A 19926-nucleotide genomic window follows, 5' to 3' on the forward strand; every position below is an offset into this window, starting at 1 on the left:
TTAACCGAAGTCAAATAAAGCTGATGCTGATTCTGATTCTGATACTGATACTACCACCATCACAACTCTACTCATAGGACTAATAACTGGGCCCTCATTTTAGCGATTATAATAGATTAGATAGAGATAGACAGATAGATACTTTATTGATCCCCAAGGGGAAATTCAAGGTCCCAGCAGCTTAAGACACCACACACAACATACAATACAATGGAAACAGGAAAATACAAAGCAAATCAGCAAATCAACATGACTAAAGGAGCAGTAAAATACTATAGATAAGATGTGCATGAATGTACTGAGGATTGATACTGTGATCCAGTATGAGGTGTGTGTCAAGTTGGTAGTGCAAATAAGTCCAACAGTGCAACAGTGCAAGATTAAATTCTAGTGACCAGCAATAAATATGTACAGTACAAAAAGTACTGTATGCTGCTGGTTCATCAAATTTGAAGGTACATGCTGGATTTTCACCTTTACGAAGCCAATTTGATAGTAAACGAACTTGTACTAGGTGAATCGTAGCAAGTCCCTACCAAGAAAACCAGTCATGTAACTTCCAAGAACGACGTCCTGCCAAATCTCGCGAGAATCGTAAAACATTATATCTTATCAGTAGATATAGCTCTTTAGAGATTATTTTTGCCTGTTTTTAATCCTTCACCTCCACAACACAAGCATTGTGTACAGGGGGGGATAATTCACGAGAAGTTCGCTATTTACAACAGCAGAGTAACATACAAACACATCGCGTCTCTAGAGGGAGTTCTACAGTCTCCAAAAACACCTAAACCGGCATAGTGCTGCTTTAAGTACATTCATCAGAAATGACCAAGTCATGTTTCAGTGCTTGATCTACTACCCTCAGTAATATTAGATGAAGAGCGAGCTCCGTCATTAGTAATGACAGTGGCATTGCCAAGGTCATGTCACTGACATCGTCCTATGCATTTGAGAGCATCAGTCTTGTGGAGCGACGGTGCATGCCATGTGTCCAACGCTGCATTATAGACTTGGACAGTTCAAGTGCACTAATAAGTGGAGGACTGATTGCTCTTTGTCACGTCCACAGTGATGACAGCATGGGCTACCAGTACCCTTTCACCCTGCGCGTGGTGCAGAAGGATGGCAACTCCTGCGCCTGGTGCCCCTGGTACAGGTAAGGGCATCCATCACACTGTGCTGCTGTGCTCTGCAATACGCGGTTCATTGCCCATGTTGGCGCGCTGCCCTAATGCAGGGCAGGATATGACTAATGAAAGCTGTCTCTTTCGTGTGTGTGTGTGTGTGTGTGTGTGTGTCAGGTTCTGCCGAGGCTGCATGGTGGACTGCTGTGAGGACAGGGCCTCCCTGGGGAACGCCTACATCGCCGTGGACTGGGACCCCACCGCCTTGCACCTCCGCTACCAGACCTCCCAGGAGAGGGTGAGGGAGCAACACCACCTTGCTGTAGTAGTGCAGGGCATGCTGCAAACGCACTCCACAAATCACACCTCCAGTGTGTGGGTGCGTGAGAGAGAGAGAGAGAGAGTGGAGGTGGTTGGAGATGTATTTGTGTGTGTGTGTGTGTGTGTGTGTGTGTGTGTTTGGAGGTTTTACAAGCGTTTGTGTGTGTGTGTACGTGAGTGTATTTGCATTTCCGTGTGCGTCTGTGTTTTGTGGTTTTCGTGAATCTACGTATGAACATAAGCTCCCGGAAAAATACATCTTAGAGGAAACGCTGATAAGCTGAAGGTCAACGTCTTGAGCTCATTTCTCCTGTCGTTATCAAGAGCTTGAGCAAAGGTCAGCAAAGGAGTCTGTCCACACTGCTGTCAAGCGCTGCCACGGCTGCCCCTCTAACTGCCCCCGGTCACCTTGGCCTCGAGTGACACAGTCGCGCATCGATTTCTCCAGCCGTCACTGGGCAATGATGTCACATCAAATGAGCGATCAGTGGTTTGGCCTGCCTTGGCTCTCCTCTGGCTTCTGCTAACAGCCACCACCTCTCAAGAGTACCTCTGCTGCATAGGATCTGTTTCTTTAATATTCATTAATACTGCGCAGCAATCAATCTGTGCCGTCATGGTTTATGCACTTCATGGCCAGTTGACTTTCATAGCTGCAGAAAGTAGAGTGATTACTTCAAAATCTCAAAGTTGTTTACTGGGTTTCCACAGGGTCTTAAAAAGTGAAAAAAAGTAACAATATGTATATACGGCCTTAACAAGTCTTACATGTTTAGGTTGGTCTTAATTGTGTTAACACACACATAGTGCTATTTGTACAATGTTTTACACTTTTTTCATACTTTTTTACATTTTTCTTTAATGGTTTGATAATTGTACAGGTTTATTACTTTGCAGCCTGGATACAATTTATTGCCATATAAAATCATTAATTTTACTAGTAATTCTGGGACTTCATCATTCAGTTTTTGCCAGTGTAGGCAGGAATATGTCGTAAATTTCAAAGGTCTTAAAATGGCTTACATTTAACTTGTTGAAACCGACAGAAACCCTGGACCGAGTAAATAAAAGACTTAATGTATTTCCTCCCTATGAAATTTCATACAGGCTCTTACTAAAGTAAATAGGATACTTAGCTCTGGTCTTACACGATAAAACAGTCTGTGCCAGCCATGCCTGCTGTAGTGAATTGAAATTGTTTAGTCAGGCATATTGAGAATCATTTGTAGGCCAACCTCCTTCCCCATGTTCCAGAAGAGGAAATGGATAAGAGCAGGCAGCGAGAGTGTTGGAGCTAGTGCCTCACGTGGGCCTGGATGTTTCAGCTCAATAATTCTCTGACAGATGGACTGTACACAACAGCAGCTCAACCACTATCTCTGTCTCTCTCTCCCTCTCCCACCTACTTTCTCTTTTTCTCTCTCTCTCCATCTCTCCCTCCCATTATGTTTGTATCCCCACTCTTTCCCTATCTCTCTGCCCTCCCACCCTTCTCTATCACCCTCTACCCCCCTCTCCTTATCTCTCTTTCTTCCTCCCTCTGCTCTCTCTCTCTCTCTCTCTCTCTCTCTCTCTCTCTCTCTCTCTCTCTCTCTCTCTCTCCCTCTGCTCTCTCTCTCTCTCTCTCTCTCTCTCTCTCTCTCTTTCTCTCTCTCCCCCCATCCCCGGAGTAGATAGTGGAGGAGCACTCCAGCGTGGAGCAGAGTCGGCGGGCGCAGGCCGAGCCCATCAGCCTGGACAGCTGTCTGCGGGCGTTCACCAGCGAGGAGGAGCTGGGCGAGGACGAGCTCTACTACTGCTCCAAGTGCAAGACCCACCGGCTGGCCACCAAGAAGCTGGACCTCTGGAGACTGCCTCCCGTCCTGGTCAGACTCCATGTTGAAGCTGTTCACTTTTACTTATCGCATGTAGTGTCAGTCAGTACATTCATTTAGCAGTGTATTTTGGAGCACACTATTTAGTTTGATAAATGAGCAGTTTCTTTTCACAATCAGGGTAATTGCTTGACATAATAAACACTTAACAATAATGAAAATGAATAAACACTACAAATGTTGTGTACAAATATTGAACCTTATACTGATATGTATTCTCTTTGTGAAACAAAGATTTCTCCCTGATTGTGAAGCTACCCAGATGCAGCCTTCAGGGTTCATATCATGGTGCTATTTTTCATTGGCACATAGTGCTGACTGAGCTCTTTTGTTCTACTAAGAACTATGAAAACAGCATCAATAATTAAAGGGTCACTGCACCCTAAAATAGGTTTTTTGAGCTGTTGATTGATTGAAAATACTCATAAGTGGTGAACTATACTATTACCAGGGTTAATATTGACAAAAATCGTGTTTCTCGACAAAAGTAACATTTCGTCTGATTTTGTATTGGAAATATTGCTCTCTCGCGCATACTACCGTTTGAAAACATGCCATGGCATGTTGGTCCAAAATACTATTGGAATGCTGACGTTGTCCTGCACTTCTAGTCCGACACTACGTCACCGGGTCGTTACAAATTAGGACTGAAACGCCCCAACAGCTGCTGCCCTGATTAGCCTACCTGTGATAAGCCATGTCTGCAGCACTCATTCCCAGATTGACACGAAATCTCCATGGTTGATTGGTTGCAGCAGTGCTGCACTCTCTCTCCAAATTTCAGAACGTCTCGCCCATTTTGAAAGACGTTTTCAGAAATGTGAAGTGGGTGGAGTTATGGGGTGAAGTGACTCTTTAATGTCGTCGCACTGTGAAATATCTTAAGGAGTTCTTTTTTTTTTATTATTGTTTTCGATTTGCAGATAGTACATTTGAAACGGTTCCAGTTCGTCAACGGCCGCTGGATCAAGTCCCAGAAGATCGTGAAGTTCCCCCGGGAGGGCTTCGACCCCAGCGCCTTCCTGGCCCCGCGCGACCTGGAGAGGAGCCTGCGGGAGGAGGCGCTGAGGGTGGTGGTGGGGGCGGGTGGAGACGCACCCTCCTCGGCGGCCAGCGGGACCATCTGCAGCATCTCCTCCGTCTCCTCCAGCACCGTCAGCAGCCTGTCCAGCACACCCAAAGGTATGTCTCACACACACACACACACACACACACGCTCTCACACACCACTCCCATCAGATCTCCTTGACCTTATGACTTAGGCTATGACCTCTGGCTATCACCATACTAAGCTTTATTTCTACTGCACAAAAGGCGTGATCAATGGGCATAGTTCAAATGACTGGACGCTTTTGGATAGTCCTTCAACCAATCAGACTAACGATCCGGGTGCGCCTTTTGGATAAGCTAGTTTGTGGTTGGACCCAGAAGATGTGGACAGGAAGCAGGAGAAATAGATGTGCAGGTTTCCAGCCTGAGCTGCAGGGCGAAATCCAAATCGCCGGCAGATCAGGCAGGGTTTACCCAGCCTACTTATGACGGACAGAGGTGGCAAACTCGAGCTTCAGAGAGTGAAAGTTTGAATTAGAGCTTACTCTCAGAAGCTGGAGTTCTCCACCTCTGCTTATGACTGCTTGATGTGGTGTAAAAAAAAACAAAGCTCCTGAATTCATCAACTTGCCCTTTGGTTGCATGAATGCTCCAGCGTATATTTTCACAATCCTATTCCATTCCTCATCAAAACTTCATCCCCAAGATCTAACAAATGTGTTGCATGCCAAAGCATTAACGCAGGACTTTGTTCTCATGTTGCGTATTTCGCTATGAGGGAAGTGAAAGTGGGCAGGTGGAGTAACACAGGCCTATAATAGAATGTATCAACGCCTGGCTCCTAGTGACAAAGCTCCCTCCGAGCGGTTCTCGTCATGAGCTCCTGTTCTTATCCCCGTAGCCTCCCCAGCGCTGGCTCGTCGGTCGGGCAGCCCGCTAAAGGGCTCCAGCCCCGCGGGAAGCCCCAAGAGCAGCGGCGGCGGCGGCGGGCGCAAGCAGGGTCGCCTCCGCCTGCCCCAGCTGGGCAGCCGCCACCGGCTCTCCGCCAGCAAGGAGAACCTGGACAGCAGCAGCCTGAACGTGACCAGCGGCAGCGCGGGCAGCGGCACCAGCGGCAGCGTCAAGGAGAGCGGGCCCGAGCCGGACGCGGAGGTGGACGCGGAGGCCTCGGTGCCCCCGGGTGTGACGGCGGCGGTGGCGACAGGCCAGGAGGAAGGGGCGCTGGACTCCTGGTCGGAGGAGGCTTCCGGAAGCGAGACCGACGGCGGGGTCGTGATGAACGGGCTGGAGGGTGGCCACGGCAACACCAACGGCCACGCAGAGACCAACGCAGAAGTGGAGACCGCTCTTCACCAAAGAGACCAAATCTGCCTGCAGCCTGTGTACAACTTGTATGCAATCTCAGTAAGTGTTACACTCACTTGGAGGGTAAACTCCCACCCATCCCTCCCAACTCTCTCTCTCTCTCTCTCTCTCTCTCTCTCTCTCTCTCTCTCTCTCTCTCTCTCTCATGACTGTTCTTTTTACAGTGTTGCCAAAGCATTGCTGTATAAAAATAATAATAATAAAACAACATCTCTCTCTCTCTCTCTCTCTCTCTCTCTCTGTATACATTTTTTTTCACGGTTGAGGTGGTGCTGATTATTTGCTATAACCGTAACCATAAGTGTCATTTGTCTATTTCAGTGCCATTCAGGTATCATGGGAGGGGGCCACTATGTGACTTACGCCAAAAACCCCAATGAGAAATGGTACTGTTACAACGACAGCAGCTGCAAGGTAGGACCCACAGCATATGTACAGTAAATCACAAATTAAACACAAGCACACATTAACTTCAACTGTTTGATCACTGACACGATTAGCTGGTTGTTTTTGTTGGCTTTGAGACTTACAGTTCTGTGGTTTGACCTGTAGGAGGTGCACTCTGGGGAGATTGACACGGACTCTGCCTACATCCTCTTCTACGAGCAGCAGGGAGTGGACTACTCGCAGTTTCTGCCAAAGACTGACGGCAAAAAGATGGCCGACACCACGAGCATGGACGAGGACTTTGAGTCGGACTACAAGAAGTACTGCGTCATTCAGTGATGGCGCGTTCTTCCACAGAAGCACTTTACGCGTGAGACGCACGCGCCCAGGCAAGGTGCAAGGCTGGCGAGGAGAGCGGGCGCTGCCAAGGTGTCGGGAGTCGCAAGCACAAAGGGTCTCCTTCTTTTTAAGAATCACAAGCTGAGGTTTTTTTTTCTTCATTGCTGACCACCATGTTGGATAGAGGTACCTTACCGCTTATTTAGGTGTGCGGCTTTGCAGCGTGTCTGACTGACTGACTGACTGAATGAATGAGTGAAAGAGAAAATGAAAGAATGATATTATTTTATGGTTGCCAAGTGAACAAAAGCGCCCCATTTTTAGCACAAAGTGGACCAACATGAGCTCACTGTACCACTCACCATATAACCCACTCCCCCTTCAGAAAAATGTGTGAGACACTATACGCATAGATGTACATGCATCTATATGTATGGTTGTTGGGAAGGAAGCATTGACACATTTACAGGCCATAGGAACTGATGTGTCTCTTTAGAAGAAGCCTGCTGTCCGTGCTTTAGAGTGGCACGGCTTGCCATAACAAGCACACAATCAGTATTTTAATATCTGTAAAACTAACAGAAAAAGAGTATCTCATTCAGTCATTGGCCAAACCAAAACATTTTCCAAAGGTTTGCTTTTATCAGATGTCATACCTCACTACCTCAGTTTTCTTTTCATTATTTCTTTATGAAGCAAATTGTAATAAGGAAAAGGATCAGAGTGTCATACCCAAATCAGTCACATTTCTGAAGACTCTTTCTTTTTCTCCTGGGCTCCGTAGGACCATTAACCTCCCCAAATCATGATGAATGAAAATGAATTACAGTCATAGTTTTCTGACTCTTTAACTGCCAATTCCTCATTTTGTGCTCAGATGAACCATATTGACTCCTGAGGAGAATTGATTTGTGGTTATTTGGCTCGATAACTCAAGAGGATTGAGTTTGAATCTGGCACAGCATGAGGATAGGTGCCACACGGAATACGTCTCAATGAAACAACATAATGTTATGTTTAATTTATTGGTGTTTTTTGTTTATTTTGGAATGTTGATTTTTAGAGTAATCTATTTTTATTTATGTACCTTTTTTTTAAAAGCACAGGTTTGTTTGTTAGCAAGGGCTTCTTTTTTGTTTTGTTTATTTTGCTGCAAGGACCGAAGTAAATACATATCAGTCTGCTCTGGCATTTCACTACTATGTACAGCTTGGTCATGTCATCTCCACTTAATAGAATGTCGACGCTTGAACCGATTTCCCCCCTCCCTTCTTGGCGGAAGTCTCTTTGATGCCACTGACTAAGATCTGTAGCCAAATGCATTCAAACCTGCTGTTGCTAGATGTGGAAGAGGGTTTTGCATTGTCAAGCCAAAGTTTGATACAAGTTGCCTGGAGAGATCGGAATGGCTTGCCCAGAGAGAGGAAGAGACTGTGTCTGACTGGAGATTTGGTAGATGTTCTGTGAGACATCAGAGTTCTCGCTGTAGACCACAGTTGGAAGATGGAGACTTGTGCCGAAGCGTGGAGATTGGCGGTAGCATTTATTTTGAAACTCTTAATCTGCATCACCACTGTGAAGAGAGTGTTGAACAACGAATAGTTGAATGTTGTTTTTTGTTGTTGTTTTGCTTTCTGTATATTGATGGTTGTATGATTCCATGAATCTCCTCTGAGGGGAGGGCATTAAGCCTCACTGAGCTTGTAGAGATCAATGCCCCCCCCCCTTCCCCTGACACACACACACACACACACACACACACACACACACACACACACACACACACACACACACACACACCCCTACAGACACTCACACACACACACACACACACACTGATTGAAGTGTTTTTGCTGCTCTACTTGTAGGGGTTTCAAAGTCAGATGAAAGTGCTTAGTCTGTCGTGAAAAACAGGCTTGCAGCCCTGTCTCAAAATGCAATGTATGAAATGAACCATAACCGCAGTACTGTAACTTATTGATGGTAATGTTATGGCATGTTTCTTTTTTATTATTATTATTTAACTGTATCCATGTCCAACTGTTCAGAGAGCGAGAAACGGTTGTCCAGTATTTCCGATCAGCACACTATTGAAAGGGAGCACCTAGGAAGTCCCTCGCCGTGTCCACAACTTTCACAGGAAAGGGGTTTTCACACGTTCATTCTCAGGCCTGGCCACGAAGAAGGGTTATGATGTCACTAGACCTAGCTGGATAGGACACTTTCCGTCAGGCTCACCATTGAGTCGCTCCTAAATTTACAAACACACTGCACAGACCAATTTTTATCTTTATTGCATACACTCAAGAGCACACACGCATAATTTTCAAAACAGGGATAATTTATTAACAGCTTTCTGGCAGAAGTCTGATCAGTTGACTGGTAGTGCAATCTACTACTGAAATGTATGTCTTTGTCCTATTGTATTTTTTGTCTTGATTTTTTTTAATAGATTAAGTTTGATGGGTTGGCAGAGCTTTGCTATTAATTTAATGAATTTTATTTTGTAAAGTGTTTTGAAGAATACAAATGACATTGCACTGACATTTAAAGAAAATGTACATAAAAGTGTTTTGTAAATAAATCTATACAAAAAAATATGTATTTGACTATGAACTGTAAAAACTGTACCTGTAGTTGTATATGAGGTGAAGCTGTTGATCTGTAACAATTATTCAAGACCAATTAAATACAGCAGAAGCAATCAGAATCACACTCGAGTTGTCTGTGTCATGTTCTATAAATACACTTCCCCCGCTTTTGCAAGTTTGCATGCAGAGGAGGAAGATACATCTTTCTGAATGAGGCCTTAAAAAGGCTCCTCGAAAAACCACAGCCCTCCTCTGTCACAAGCCCACCTTGCAACCCAGACAAAAGGTTGCATACCGCGGAGCAAAAATGCACCGATGCTACACTGAGAGGAAGCCCCTCGCCGCAGCTGACATTTAGGGTCGATGTCCGGCTTCTGTGCACCTGTGTGCTCATTAGACAGTGCGTGGAGGACAGTGCCTTTGCATTGGGTTGTCTGTTGTTTACATGCAAAGCCACGTCCTGTTTGGGGAATGCAGAGAGAGGGTGGACTCTTGAGATGGTGCATCTCTCGCGACCTTGCAAGTGTGCTGACAATTGAAGCCACAGCCATGCCTCTGGCAGGAAGTGGGTCTCCCCTTTACAAAAAAGCAACACCCAGTCTCTAAGCTCCACTAGTGACTAGCAACACAGCCACAGGTGCCACGCTTCGTTTCTCATCGTTTCTCCCTCTCTCTCACGCTCGTCCTTTTTGTCTGTCTACTGGCAGCATTGTTATCTTCTCACCGAGGTGCTTGGAGTTGTAGTAGCAGTAGAATTCTGGATGAGAAATGACTGACTTTTCAAATCTAGCGTCATTTTGTGAGATAACAACCATGCGTGGACCACCAAGCTGTGTACTCCTGTTCAAGAGATGATTAGAGGTGAGTAAGAAACATATCAAAGTACAGTATAATAATAAATGTGGAATAATAATGATTATGGTATACACTAGTGACAGTACCAGTTGTGTGTTAAACGATGAAGGAAACAATACACATGGGCCTATCTAGAACATCACAGACATTCTGCATCAAGTAAAAATCTCTTACAAGAAATGTGACACTACTGTGTATTATTCACTACCTTTAACTTCACATTTGACTTTGTTTCCACACTATTTCACATCCTTGGGTCTTATTTCAAATCATCTACTCTGTGTATTGTTGTGTGCTGCTCTTTGGCATAATCTCATCCACCTTTTACTGTATATAATCTAGATTGATAGATAGATAGATAGATAGATACTTTATTGATCCCCAAGGGGAAATTCAAGAAAATTCAATCTAATGCCTTTCTGTACCTTAACTTCACACAGAATGCGGATATGACTTCAGGTAACAATACAACAACTCCAGGTAAGTTTAAATTGATGTCTCTTCATCCTGTGGTTGTGTTTATTAAAGTGCCTTTTTTGGTCTTTGTCTACATTATTCCGTGCCTATTAGTGTCTAGACTAACAATACATCCGTTTGTGATGGTCAATTTCCAGCACAGTGGCTGTTCGCGTGTGTTGTGGTTTCTGCTCGTATAAGTGGTCTCTACATGGCCTGATGCGCTCGTCTGGTGTGCACTTTTGCACGCACGCAAAGAGAACGTGGGCCAGAGCTTGTGCGTGTCATTTATGTACTGACCCTTGACCCCTCCATCACAGGCCCTGAGCTGGACACTAACCACTTCATCCTTATTGTCATCTCAGCCGTCACCGTCTTTGCCATCTTGGTGCTGGGAGGCATTTGGATAAAGAAGTAAGGTTCTTTTAAAACAAGAGAAAAGAACTTCTCTAAAACATACAAATTTACTATTGAGACCAAGTCATCTCATCTTCGATTTTAGCATATGCTACAGTATCAAAATCCCCTGTACTTAAAAAGAAATAAAAAAAGCTGTATGTGTATTCAGAAATCCCATTAATTAACACTTTCCTTATGCAGGAAACGCAGTAGAATGGCACAACTAAATAAACATGTTCTCTTTCATTCACTAATTTCTGTTGTGTTTTATTTTTTTATAATTTTTTAAAACTTTTTATTGGGATTTGCTTTTTTGCTTTTTTTTTTGGTCAGATTTCGCTCCTTGAGGAGGACCATTGACGACTTGCGTCGAGGACTTGGCCGTCCGCTGATAAATGTCCCCCCTCCAACAGCAGTGATGGAAACAGACTCCCCACCCCTGCAAGCTAGCGTGCCTCAGCCCCTGCCCGGCATGGTGGACCCCAGTGACACCCAAGGCCGACTGTCTAGGGTCAAAACATGGCAAAATCCGTGGAGGCCCTCGCCACAGGTAGACACCATACTTAAAATGTTGCTTATTCATTACAGTGAAAATGCCACCTCCTTCTTGTAGCTAGTAATTATTCGGTACATGACTAAATCTGTCATTAGAAGTGTAATCCACGGAATTACTGAAAAGGTATAATCTGATTACATGGGAATTAGGCCCCTGTATGTGCTTATGAGTTGGTCTAAATAGGGACTAAAGCGAGTTAATGTTAGTTGAAATGTTGATGGAGCGTCATGTTAAACAAAGGACCTAAGACAGAAAATATTTCCATCACAGAAACTCCTAGGGGAGGTGAACACTATGCTTTTTTTGTAAGCATAGTCACAAATAAATTGTAAAACTATAATAATTTATATATTTTCACATGGATTCCATGTTGATTTTGTTTATAAAGAATGCTTTTTTCTTTGTTTATTTTGAAAAATGGTCATTGTTGAAAGGTATATTTAAAGTCATAGTTATAGTTTACAAACATACATATATTTAAAGATGTGATTTTATTTTATGTGTATTTAAATTATTGCTGCCATTATAATGAATGCCTTTGCCTTTATATAACTGTCTCAAACTCCGTTGTTGAATTCCCCTCTTCAATAATGAGGGAAATTCAACAACGGAGTTTGAGACAGATATACACCCTTGGGCAAAGTAATTTAAACAAAACGGTATTTCCCGTACTATCCAATCTTATTTCATACAACAAAAAGCCCCCTTGATATTAAATATTCCTTTTTTATTATTATTATCAGTGTTAAATCAGTGTACAGTATTACCTCCTCCAATGGGGTTGTTTGTTTGGTGTAGTTTTTTTTTTTTTTTTTTTTTTTTTTTTATCTCTACCAGTTTTTTTTTCTGTAAGCATGATTGTACAAAAATATGTGGTCGGATTGTTATGAAATCACAGGAACTTACTCATTTTGGACCGGATCTATGAATTTAGTGACACCATTGCTCAAGTGAGATACCACATTTGGCCTTTGGTGGACATCTGCACTCTTTTAGCGCCCTAGTTTCACGTTCCACATTCATTTGCGCAACTGTGTGTGTGTGTTTGTGTGTGTGTGTGTGTGTGTGTGTGTGTGTGTGTGTGTGTGTGTGTGTGTGTGTGTGTGTGTGTATGCAATAATACTTGGTCAGTCAGATATTTCCGCGATCATTGCACTCACACGAAATGCCGATGACCGCAACCATGTAAAATAACAGTCAACACAAATGAAAAAGAAAGTATCAGTTAAACAACGGCATTAATGCCATATGTAATTCAACAATTTGTAAACCGCTGAAAGTATAGGCTACTGTGTTGTGCAAGTATTTTGTTATTAGGATACAAAAGAAAAGGTATAGTGCAGTCACTTCCTAGTAAGTTGTCAAGGTTTTTCAAAGGTTTGTCCACAGTGCATTCAAGCAGAAGATACCAGATGTTTGGTGTGGCCTAAAAGAGAGAGAAGTTGCTAGCAGTTTCTAAATGGTATCTAAAACAGAAGGGTATTTAAATTCTTCACAGCTTTAGAAAAATGGACTGATGAGGTTGTTTATAGTGCACAGCCAAATTACTTTATAATAACATTGCTGTGTCCATGTTTCATTAGTGTTATAATTACAAAATCACTGTTAATCACATACTGGTGGGGACTACCCGAAGCTGCCACAATAATCTCCTGTGTATTATCTGCATTGCACACAGTGATGTTTCATGCCGATTAAAAAAAAAAACTGTCTTTGACTTCACCCGTGTATTAATTGCAGTGTCCAATAGAAGAATTATTCAGAATCAGATCAATGAAGGAAGGATGAAGAAAAGGAATGTATTGTGCATAGCACACCACTGTCTATTAGAGGTGCTCTAAGCGATGTTGGGTAACGTCACTTCTGTTGACGTTCAAACAGAACAGAGAGCTAGCTCGCTACTCCCTCCCTCCCGTGCCATTGAAACTCTCCTAAACCTGCACTTCATCCGTGATTGGCCGGCTTGTAATAACAGTTTGTAATGTTTTCATGGAGAGGAAGGTTGTTTGTGTTGACATTTTTTGGACCCTGTCCACAAAGACCGCTTCTTCTTCTTTTTTTTTTTACAGTGTATTCAGGCCACCAGCGGCTGTTTGTTGTATGTGACAAAAAAAATGTTTTAGTTTAGAAAATGCGTAACATCGCTTAGAGCTCCTTTAACCTCATAGCAGAAGAAAACGTGCAAAGTCAATGTATAAACCTTGGTTAATAGACTGGAAATTACAGATACAGATTATTGTTCATCACAATCTTTGTGTAATTAATCCATTCCTATCCATTTATCCCCAGGCTCCCAATGTTACTAGGATGGACCTGAATCTGCTTCAGCTCATCAAGGCTGGGAAAGAGGGCGTCTTCTATAAAGCTAAAATGACTCGTGGCACATGCAAAGGCCACTCACTGATCACCTGCAAAATCTCCAAAGAAGGTGTTTTTTCATTACCAAATTGTTAGAAAGGCATCTGCTAAATAACAATAACCATAACCATAACCATATACACACACACTGTGTGTGTTTGTGTGAGTGTGAGTGTGAGTGTGAGTGTGAGTGTGAGTGTGTGTGTGTGTGTGTGTGTGTGTGTGTGTGTGTGTGTGTGTGTGTATGTATAGGTTATAGCTATACATTCACATTCAATTGTGTATTAGATGGCAAGACACATTATTGGACACAACAGAATGGAAGAAAGGGAAACTTGGTGTACATCTATTGTTTTACTGTACATCATTTAAAGCAATACTCAGCCCCCAGGCCTCTTACCTATGGCTAAATTATGTGATATCCTTTAACAACAGAACTCCCACTCTTGACCTATTGGGTAATTAAATAATCTTCCTAAGGCAAATTTGAAAGTTGTCTTGAAAGTTCAGATTTAATATTTAATAGTAATTCATGTAGCGTGTGGTTCAGTAGTCTAGTGTAGACATGATGCAGGCACTTGTGGACTGTTTCCGCAGGGGTCAGTCCCAAACAGGTTGAGGTGGAGGCGTCGATCATGAGAAAGCTGCTTTACCACAAAAACGTCCTACAGCTGTTGGAATGGAACAGCGTGGAGGGTATGATGACTTCCCCTTAACCACAGACAAATGAGTGACGTTTTCACAGATTCTTCGAACATGTACTCTATTCAAACGTGCGCTCCTCTGCTCCGTCAGAACCCTATATGCTGATCATGGAGTTTGTGAGCTACGGGACGCTGCGTAATTTCCTGCAGACGCAACGAGACAAGCTGTTCTCAGACCCCGAGCTGCAAAACCTCTTCACCATCTCTTCTTACCACATAGCCCTGGCAATGGAGCATGTGCGCTCCAAAATGGTAACCAGATTTACAACACATTTTCACAAACTTCACTTGCTGCTTCGTCCTTGGTACTCATTCTGCGAAGGAGTACACCAAGACCCTGCTCAACAACAACAAAAAAAGTGATCCCAAGTGGACAATCTGTTGCGCACTGTTCATAAATAATTGAACAAAGCAAAGGCTTAATTGGTGTACTTTTACAGCTGAAGCACAAAGTAGAGAGCTTACAGTGTTTACAGTAAAGAAAGAAAAGAAAGAAAGGAGGAGAGAAAGAAGGAGAGTTCCATCGTCTCTCTCCTGTGTGATACAGATAGTGCACTGTGACCTTGCCTTACGGAATATCATGGTGAGCCGGTTCCCCTGGGAGGTGAAGGTGGCCGAGTTCGGTCTGGCCAGGGACCTGACGCGCATGAGGAGCCGACGCAGCACCCACAAGAAACAGCGAAAGGTCAGCCGTGTGCCCCCACATTACACCGCACAGCTCAGAGCACACTTAGGCCTGTCACATGTGAGTGAGCTGCTGGATCTGAAGTTGAGTAGAATGATTAAGAAAACTGTTATAATTGTTCCATGTCACGATTATATTTTTGCTGTAGCCTATAATCCATACTCAAACTATGCCAATGCAGCATACTTGTTGAAGGGTCCTTTCATATCTAACACATTCTGTTAATCACATTATTTGCCTTTCAGCTATGCTCAATGTAATATAATTTGTAGCAAATATTAAGGCACAGTGAGAAAGCAAAGTCAAACAGAGAATGGAACTGGTGGTATAAATGTAATTTTCATTGCAGGGTAGATATAAATGAGATGGATTTTTTTTAAACTATAGTTTATGCTTCTAGTTCTTCGCAGACGCTTTTGTCTAAAGTGACTTATAATGACATAAATAAACATTACATTACCATTAAAATTAGCCATTTAAAGTTGTGTGGCATACTGTGTTAGATGTACGTAATCTACCGAATATTGTATGAGATGGTGATGGTGAGGTTTTGTGACTGAGGCTACATATTCAATTTGTTATACCCAATTTGGGTGCCGTTTTAGAAGGGGTCAGTGAAGATGAGCCGGGCTGGATGCTGATCTGTTGGGGAATAGCTGTATTAGCTGGAGATTAGTTTTGGAGATTGAGCTGAAGGTGTTGATCTTTCAGACTGAAATATACCTGAGGCCAGCAGAAATATAGTAAAGTCATCAGGTAGGAGTGACAGGTCATGTTGAGTATTTTCTGCATAACAGTGATAAGCAAATACATGGGAGTGAATGATCTCATCAGAGGTACAAATGGAGAACAGAAGGAGACCGATACAGAGAAAAAGACAGTCTGCAGTGCCAGATTAAAATGAAATCTCCTTCTCATATCACCCATCTTCTTCCGTTTACCATCAAATCAAGTCATTTAAACCTTGAACCAAAACCCTCACATCTCTTTCTGTTTTGACAGAAAAAAGAAGATGTAGTTTTGTTCCAGGTTTCAGCTTAGCCTTATCAATTTGGTTTTGTTAGATGTACACTGCAGGCTGTTGGTTTGCACTTTAGCGCCAGCGCAAAATCAGGCTCTCTTTGATGCACACCAGTGTGGCTAACAGTGACAACCCATGACTTCACACCAAACAAGAAAAAAACATTTTTCAAAGTGTTCTGAAATAAACGTGAGAAGCATGAACCACAGTGATCATTTACACACACACCAAAAAAATAATGAAAAATATTTTTGCGATGCATTGAAACAGGAGCGTGTGCCTTTGCGCTGGTACCCACCTGAGTATTTCAGGAACAACTACTACAGCTTCAAAGGAGATGTCTGGGCATATGGCATTGTGCTTTGGGAGATGCAATCATTTGGTAAGCTCCATGCCCCTCCATGCATCTTTCATCCTTTCTCTGTACATTTGGTTGTGCTGACCACTTGAATAACAGCGTTAACTGCCTCAGGAACCCTGCCGTATCCAAACCTGGAGACGTCTGAGGAGGTGGTGTATCACATCTGTGCTGGACACAGAAACGTTGGTCCAGACAGCTGTAGACCAGAGATGTGAGTAAGAAAACCACCACATTCACTTGATAGATCTAGGAAGTGAAATGTGGTGTGTTCATTTGAGATAATCATTTGAAATTAATATATTTTTGGCTTTGTCCCTCACATGTTGACCGCCAAATGTATGCATAGGCTACAGTTCTGAAAGGATCCAACACAGTCTACTTCTCATTTTCCACAGACAACAAATAATGAAAGACTGTTGGCAGGAACCTTACACATCAAGGCCATCCTTCACTGATATTGTTAGAACCTTAGAGAACGTGCTGGAAAACGATTCAGTGGGTGCCTTTATATTCTCTTTCATTATAGGCCTATTGCCTACTATCTGGTGCCATTGATAAAATACCAACTTTTTGTTTTTTCCCTTTTCACCATGTAGGACTACGTGGATGTTGGCTCAGCCATAGAGGCCTGACTCCTGTCTTTGTCTGACGATGTGTGGGCCTCATCAGTCAGGGCAAACGTTGTGTTGTTGTTGATATTGGTGCAGGGGAAATTGAACTCTTTTGGGCTCATTGTTCAGAACTGCTGACAGAAAGGAACGTCTATGTATACTGTTTTTTACACTTCACTGTGTATAAAAGAAAATACAATATGTAGCCAACCATGTGGGCCTATCACATATGGCACTATGGTAGTTTGCTGTCAGGTGTTTTACTGTCTTGTCACTTAAGTTCAGTGTCACTCCACTATCAATCTTTGTACATGACTATCTCTGTACTATGATCTTTTGGACTGACTGTCCTTGAGGCTGAGCCTTAACTGTCTGCTGTTTTAATAAATTATTATTTTTTTATGGGACGCATAGGCCTGCTCTCTCTCTTTTGTAGTTTTGTAACTCGATACAATATAAATCCTGTAATCTAAAGTCTCTGATACAAATGAGGAGGAAATTACTCTGTACTATCCGACCTACATGAACTGCCAACAAGTAGCCTACATTTTGCCCCTTGTCCTGAGAAAGGGCTGTAGCCTACCCACAGCTGAAAACAGCCAATGAGCCGCTTCCGCAACGCCCCTGTTCAAATCAACTGAGAGAATGAGCCAATTGAATGAAAGCGAAGCCACGCTATACAGTGACAGATCCCCACCCTTTTCACTTGATCAGGAAGAATATTACAGCCTATTTTACATGTATTGTCTTTGGTGTAGCGTTGTCTGAGATTTCCAAATCCTTCTCCAGTCAAAATGGTTATCCGCATATTAGAGATTATTTATTTTTTGTATTTTGCCTCCCACATCCCAATAACTTTATTCATCGATTTCCAAGCCTTACTACCGGAGCATGTGTTCCCTCAAGCGGTGAGTTTCTTCTGAATGAATATTAGCCTAGGCTTAGGCTACTAGCCTACGACATCTTTGCATTCAAACAGCTTCATGCTATTTGTTTGTAGGCCTACCGCAATAAATGACAACAAAATGTTATCTGTAACAACGTATTTTGCAGGCTAAACAATTAATGCGATGGTACGCCGCTGAATACAAAGATCCAATGATGCTGGACCCTCCTGTGTGGTTTAAATCCTTCATATTTTGTGAGGCTCTTGTACAACTTCCCTTCTTCCCTGTTGCTGCATATGCATTTTGGAAAGGTTAGTAGTACTCACTATTAGAGCTGGTTGAGTCCTGACTCACTCGGATCTTTAACCCGTGTCTTTAAATTAACCCATGAGTCGCGAATCTCTAGCATCATTAACCCGGATCAGTTGAGTCCTACTACAATCTAATTTAAAATGATAAACAGTGCCACACACAGACATCTTAAAGGAATAGTTCGGAATGTTGGACATAGGATTTCATTTCCAACTTTACCGAGGTGATATAGGTCGGTGGAGACCGTTTTTTATCGCGTTTAGCACCTTCCTTGTTGCAGCGCCCCCCTTTGCTAACGCTGGTTCTGAGCTAACGCATTTCTACGGTAACATCAGTCTGACATCAACAACAGTCTTACTCACTCCACCGCACACCCGAGACAAGTCAATTAAAACGTCAGACTATCGATATACATGTCCGTCTTGAATAATTTTAGTGTCAGGGTGAAATGCAAATCCACAACAAACGCCATTCTTTCACTTCTGAAATAAAATACTGTTCTGAATCAAGCCTAGACATACAGTAATTTCCCGCATATAAGCCGCATTGTGTATAAGCCGCAGGATAGTGTTTTATGCAAGTTAAAAGAAACAATTAACCATACCAACACCATATTAACTGCCCCCCTGTATTAACCTCAAAGCTGAAGAAATTTTGCTAAATCCATGTATAAGCCGCGGCTAATAGTCGAGAAATTACGGTATTGTAGGTTTGGTGTAGCCAGTAACATTGCAGATTCAAGAATACCAGATCTAAATAGTGAGTCCGCACTTTCTACTATGTTAGTGGTTAGAGACAATGGGGCTAGGACTGCGTTTTCTTGGCGATTTAGCAATACTGACTCATGACTCAAGTGACTTGCATAACCCGGATCAGTTGAGTGAGTGACTCAGAATAACCCGAGTCCTTAAAAAGAATCGAATTTACCAGGCCTACTCACTATCAGAAACCCTGGCAATCGGTCGGTGCAGTGAATTTTAGGCTGGGAAATGAATGAGGGGAGAACTGGACTCTGATTAGCATTGACATGCTGCCACCTAGTGGTACATTTACGATATTAAATTCGTAGCTTTCTGGTCATACGAAATTATTTCTCGATTTATTCTCATGTTACCAAGACTAATGTGACTGTATTTCTTACAGTGTTTATACATGCGCACACACACACACACACACACATGTCTTGAATGTGTTTCACTACTACAGTATAGCGGAGTATAGTATCTTCTCTCATCCACAGGAGGCTGCAAGTGGATCAGGACCCCGGCAATTGTGTACTCTGCTCATGTGGCCACAACCCTAGTACCCATCCTGAGTTACGTGCTCTTCCATCAGTTCCCTCAGACCCCCCATCCTGGGCCTCAGACCATGCGGGAGCGCCTCACTCTGATGTCCATTTACGCGCCATACCTCATAGTCCCTGTTATGTTGCTACTAACGATGCTCTTCAGCTCAACATATACAGGCGCCTCTCAGGGAGGAAGGTCCAAATCAAAGTCGAAGAAAGTGAAGTAGAGGTCATGTCACAACTCCTTGTGTGTGACACACATGTGAATTTGTGATGTACTCCTTACAGCAATACAAAATTGGTTTAGAGCATAATCTATTTATAAATGTGGGATCTATAACAGCTCAGGTGAAGCTAGTGAGACATTGTACCGGTAGTG

At 43.0% G+C, this 19926-nt stretch overlaps 3 protein-coding genes across 7 annotated transcripts in view; all 3 read left to right on the top strand.

Annotated features, from left to right (window-relative positions):
• usp32 (ubiquitin specific peptidase 32) overlaps window positions 1-9176 on the top strand; it is a 49351-nt gene extending 40175 nt beyond the window's left edge. For 2 of the 4 annotated variants that reach the window (XM_062551925.1, XM_062551926.1), the window contains exons 28-34: window positions 1073-1159; window positions 1305-1506; window positions 3122-3313; window positions 4246-4504; window positions 5274-5776; window positions 6059-6151; window positions 6290-9176. In XM_062551925.1, coding sequence (XP_062407909.1) covers window positions 1073-1159; window positions 1305-1506; window positions 3122-3313; window positions 4246-4504; window positions 5274-5776; window positions 6059-6151; window positions 6290-6463 — 1510 coding nt within the window. In that variant the 3' untranslated portion in view covers window positions 6464-9176. The remainder of the gene's footprint in view (window positions 1-1072; window positions 1160-1304; window positions 1507-3121; window positions 3314-4245; window positions 4505-5273; window positions 5777-6058; window positions 6152-6289) is intronic. The other 2 variants (XM_062551927.1, XM_062551928.1) reach the window with 1 other exon arrangement.
• A 505-nt stretch (window positions 9177-9681) lies between these two features.
• On the top strand, window positions 9682-17467 carry si:ch211-167j9.5 (fibroblast growth factor receptor homolog 1). 2 transcript variants are annotated; one of them, XM_062551929.1, is made up of 12 exons: window positions 9682-9915; window positions 10350-10389; window positions 10686-10779; window positions 11098-11314; window positions 13610-13748; window positions 14276-14374; window positions 14474-14634; window positions 14930-15067; window positions 16359-16470; window positions 16561-16660; window positions 16845-16944; window positions 17046-17467. In XM_062551929.1, exons 2-12 carry the CDS (start codon window positions 10359-10361, stop codon window positions 17079-17081), a joined length of 1227 nt encoding a protein of 408 aa, XP_062407913.1. In that variant the 5' UTR covers window positions 9682-9915; window positions 10350-10358; the 3' UTR covers window positions 17082-17467. The 2 variants fall into 2 exon arrangements, with proteins under 2 accessions (XP_062407913.1, XP_062407914.1); XM_062551930.1 differs by having other exon boundaries at window positions 10731-10779.
• A 285-nt stretch (window positions 17468-17752) lies between these two features.
• On the top strand, window positions 17753-19920 carry tmem97 (transmembrane protein 97). The gene is made up of 3 exons (XM_062552682.1): window positions 17753-17968; window positions 18114-18258; window positions 19500-19920. Exons 1-3 carry the CDS (start codon window positions 17855-17857, stop codon window positions 19772-19774), a joined length of 534 nt encoding a protein of 177 aa, XP_062408666.1. The 5' UTR covers window positions 17753-17854; the 3' UTR covers window positions 19775-19920.
• The last annotated feature ends 6 nt before the right edge of the window (window positions 19921-19926 follow it).

The sequence above is a fragment of the Sardina pilchardus genome, chromosome 13 (genome assembly GCF_963854185.1).
Source record: "Sardina pilchardus chromosome 13, fSarPil1.1, whole genome shotgun sequence".
NCBI lineage: Eukaryota > Metazoa > Chordata > Actinopteri > Clupeiformes > Clupeidae > Sardina > Sardina pilchardus.

Bases quoted from the DNA above. Each gene is read 5' to 3' on its own strand.
- si:ch211-167j9.5 (XM_062551929.1), top strand. From the start codon at position 10,359: ATGACTTCAGGTAACAATACAACAACTCCAG. The intron at 14,375-14,473 runs GTATGATGACTT...CTGCTCCGTCAG, and splicing joins GGAATGGAACAGCGTGGAGG to AACCCTATATGCTGATCATG. The intron at 16,661-16,844 runs GTGAGTAAGAAA...CATTTTCCACAG, and splicing joins GACAGCTGTAGACCAGAGAT to ACAACAAATAATGAAAGACT.
- tmem97 (XM_062552682.1), top strand. From the start codon at position 17,855: ATGGTTATCCGCATATTAGAGATTATTTATTTTTTGTATTTTGCCTCC. The intron at 17,969-18,113 runs GTGAGTTTCTTC...CGTATTTTGCAG, and splicing joins AGCATGTGTTCCCTCAAGCG to GCTAAACAATTAATGCGATG. The intron at 18,259-19,499 runs GTTAGTAGTACT...TCTCATCCACAG, and splicing joins TGCATATGCATTTTGGAAAG to GAGGCTGCAAGTGGATCAGG.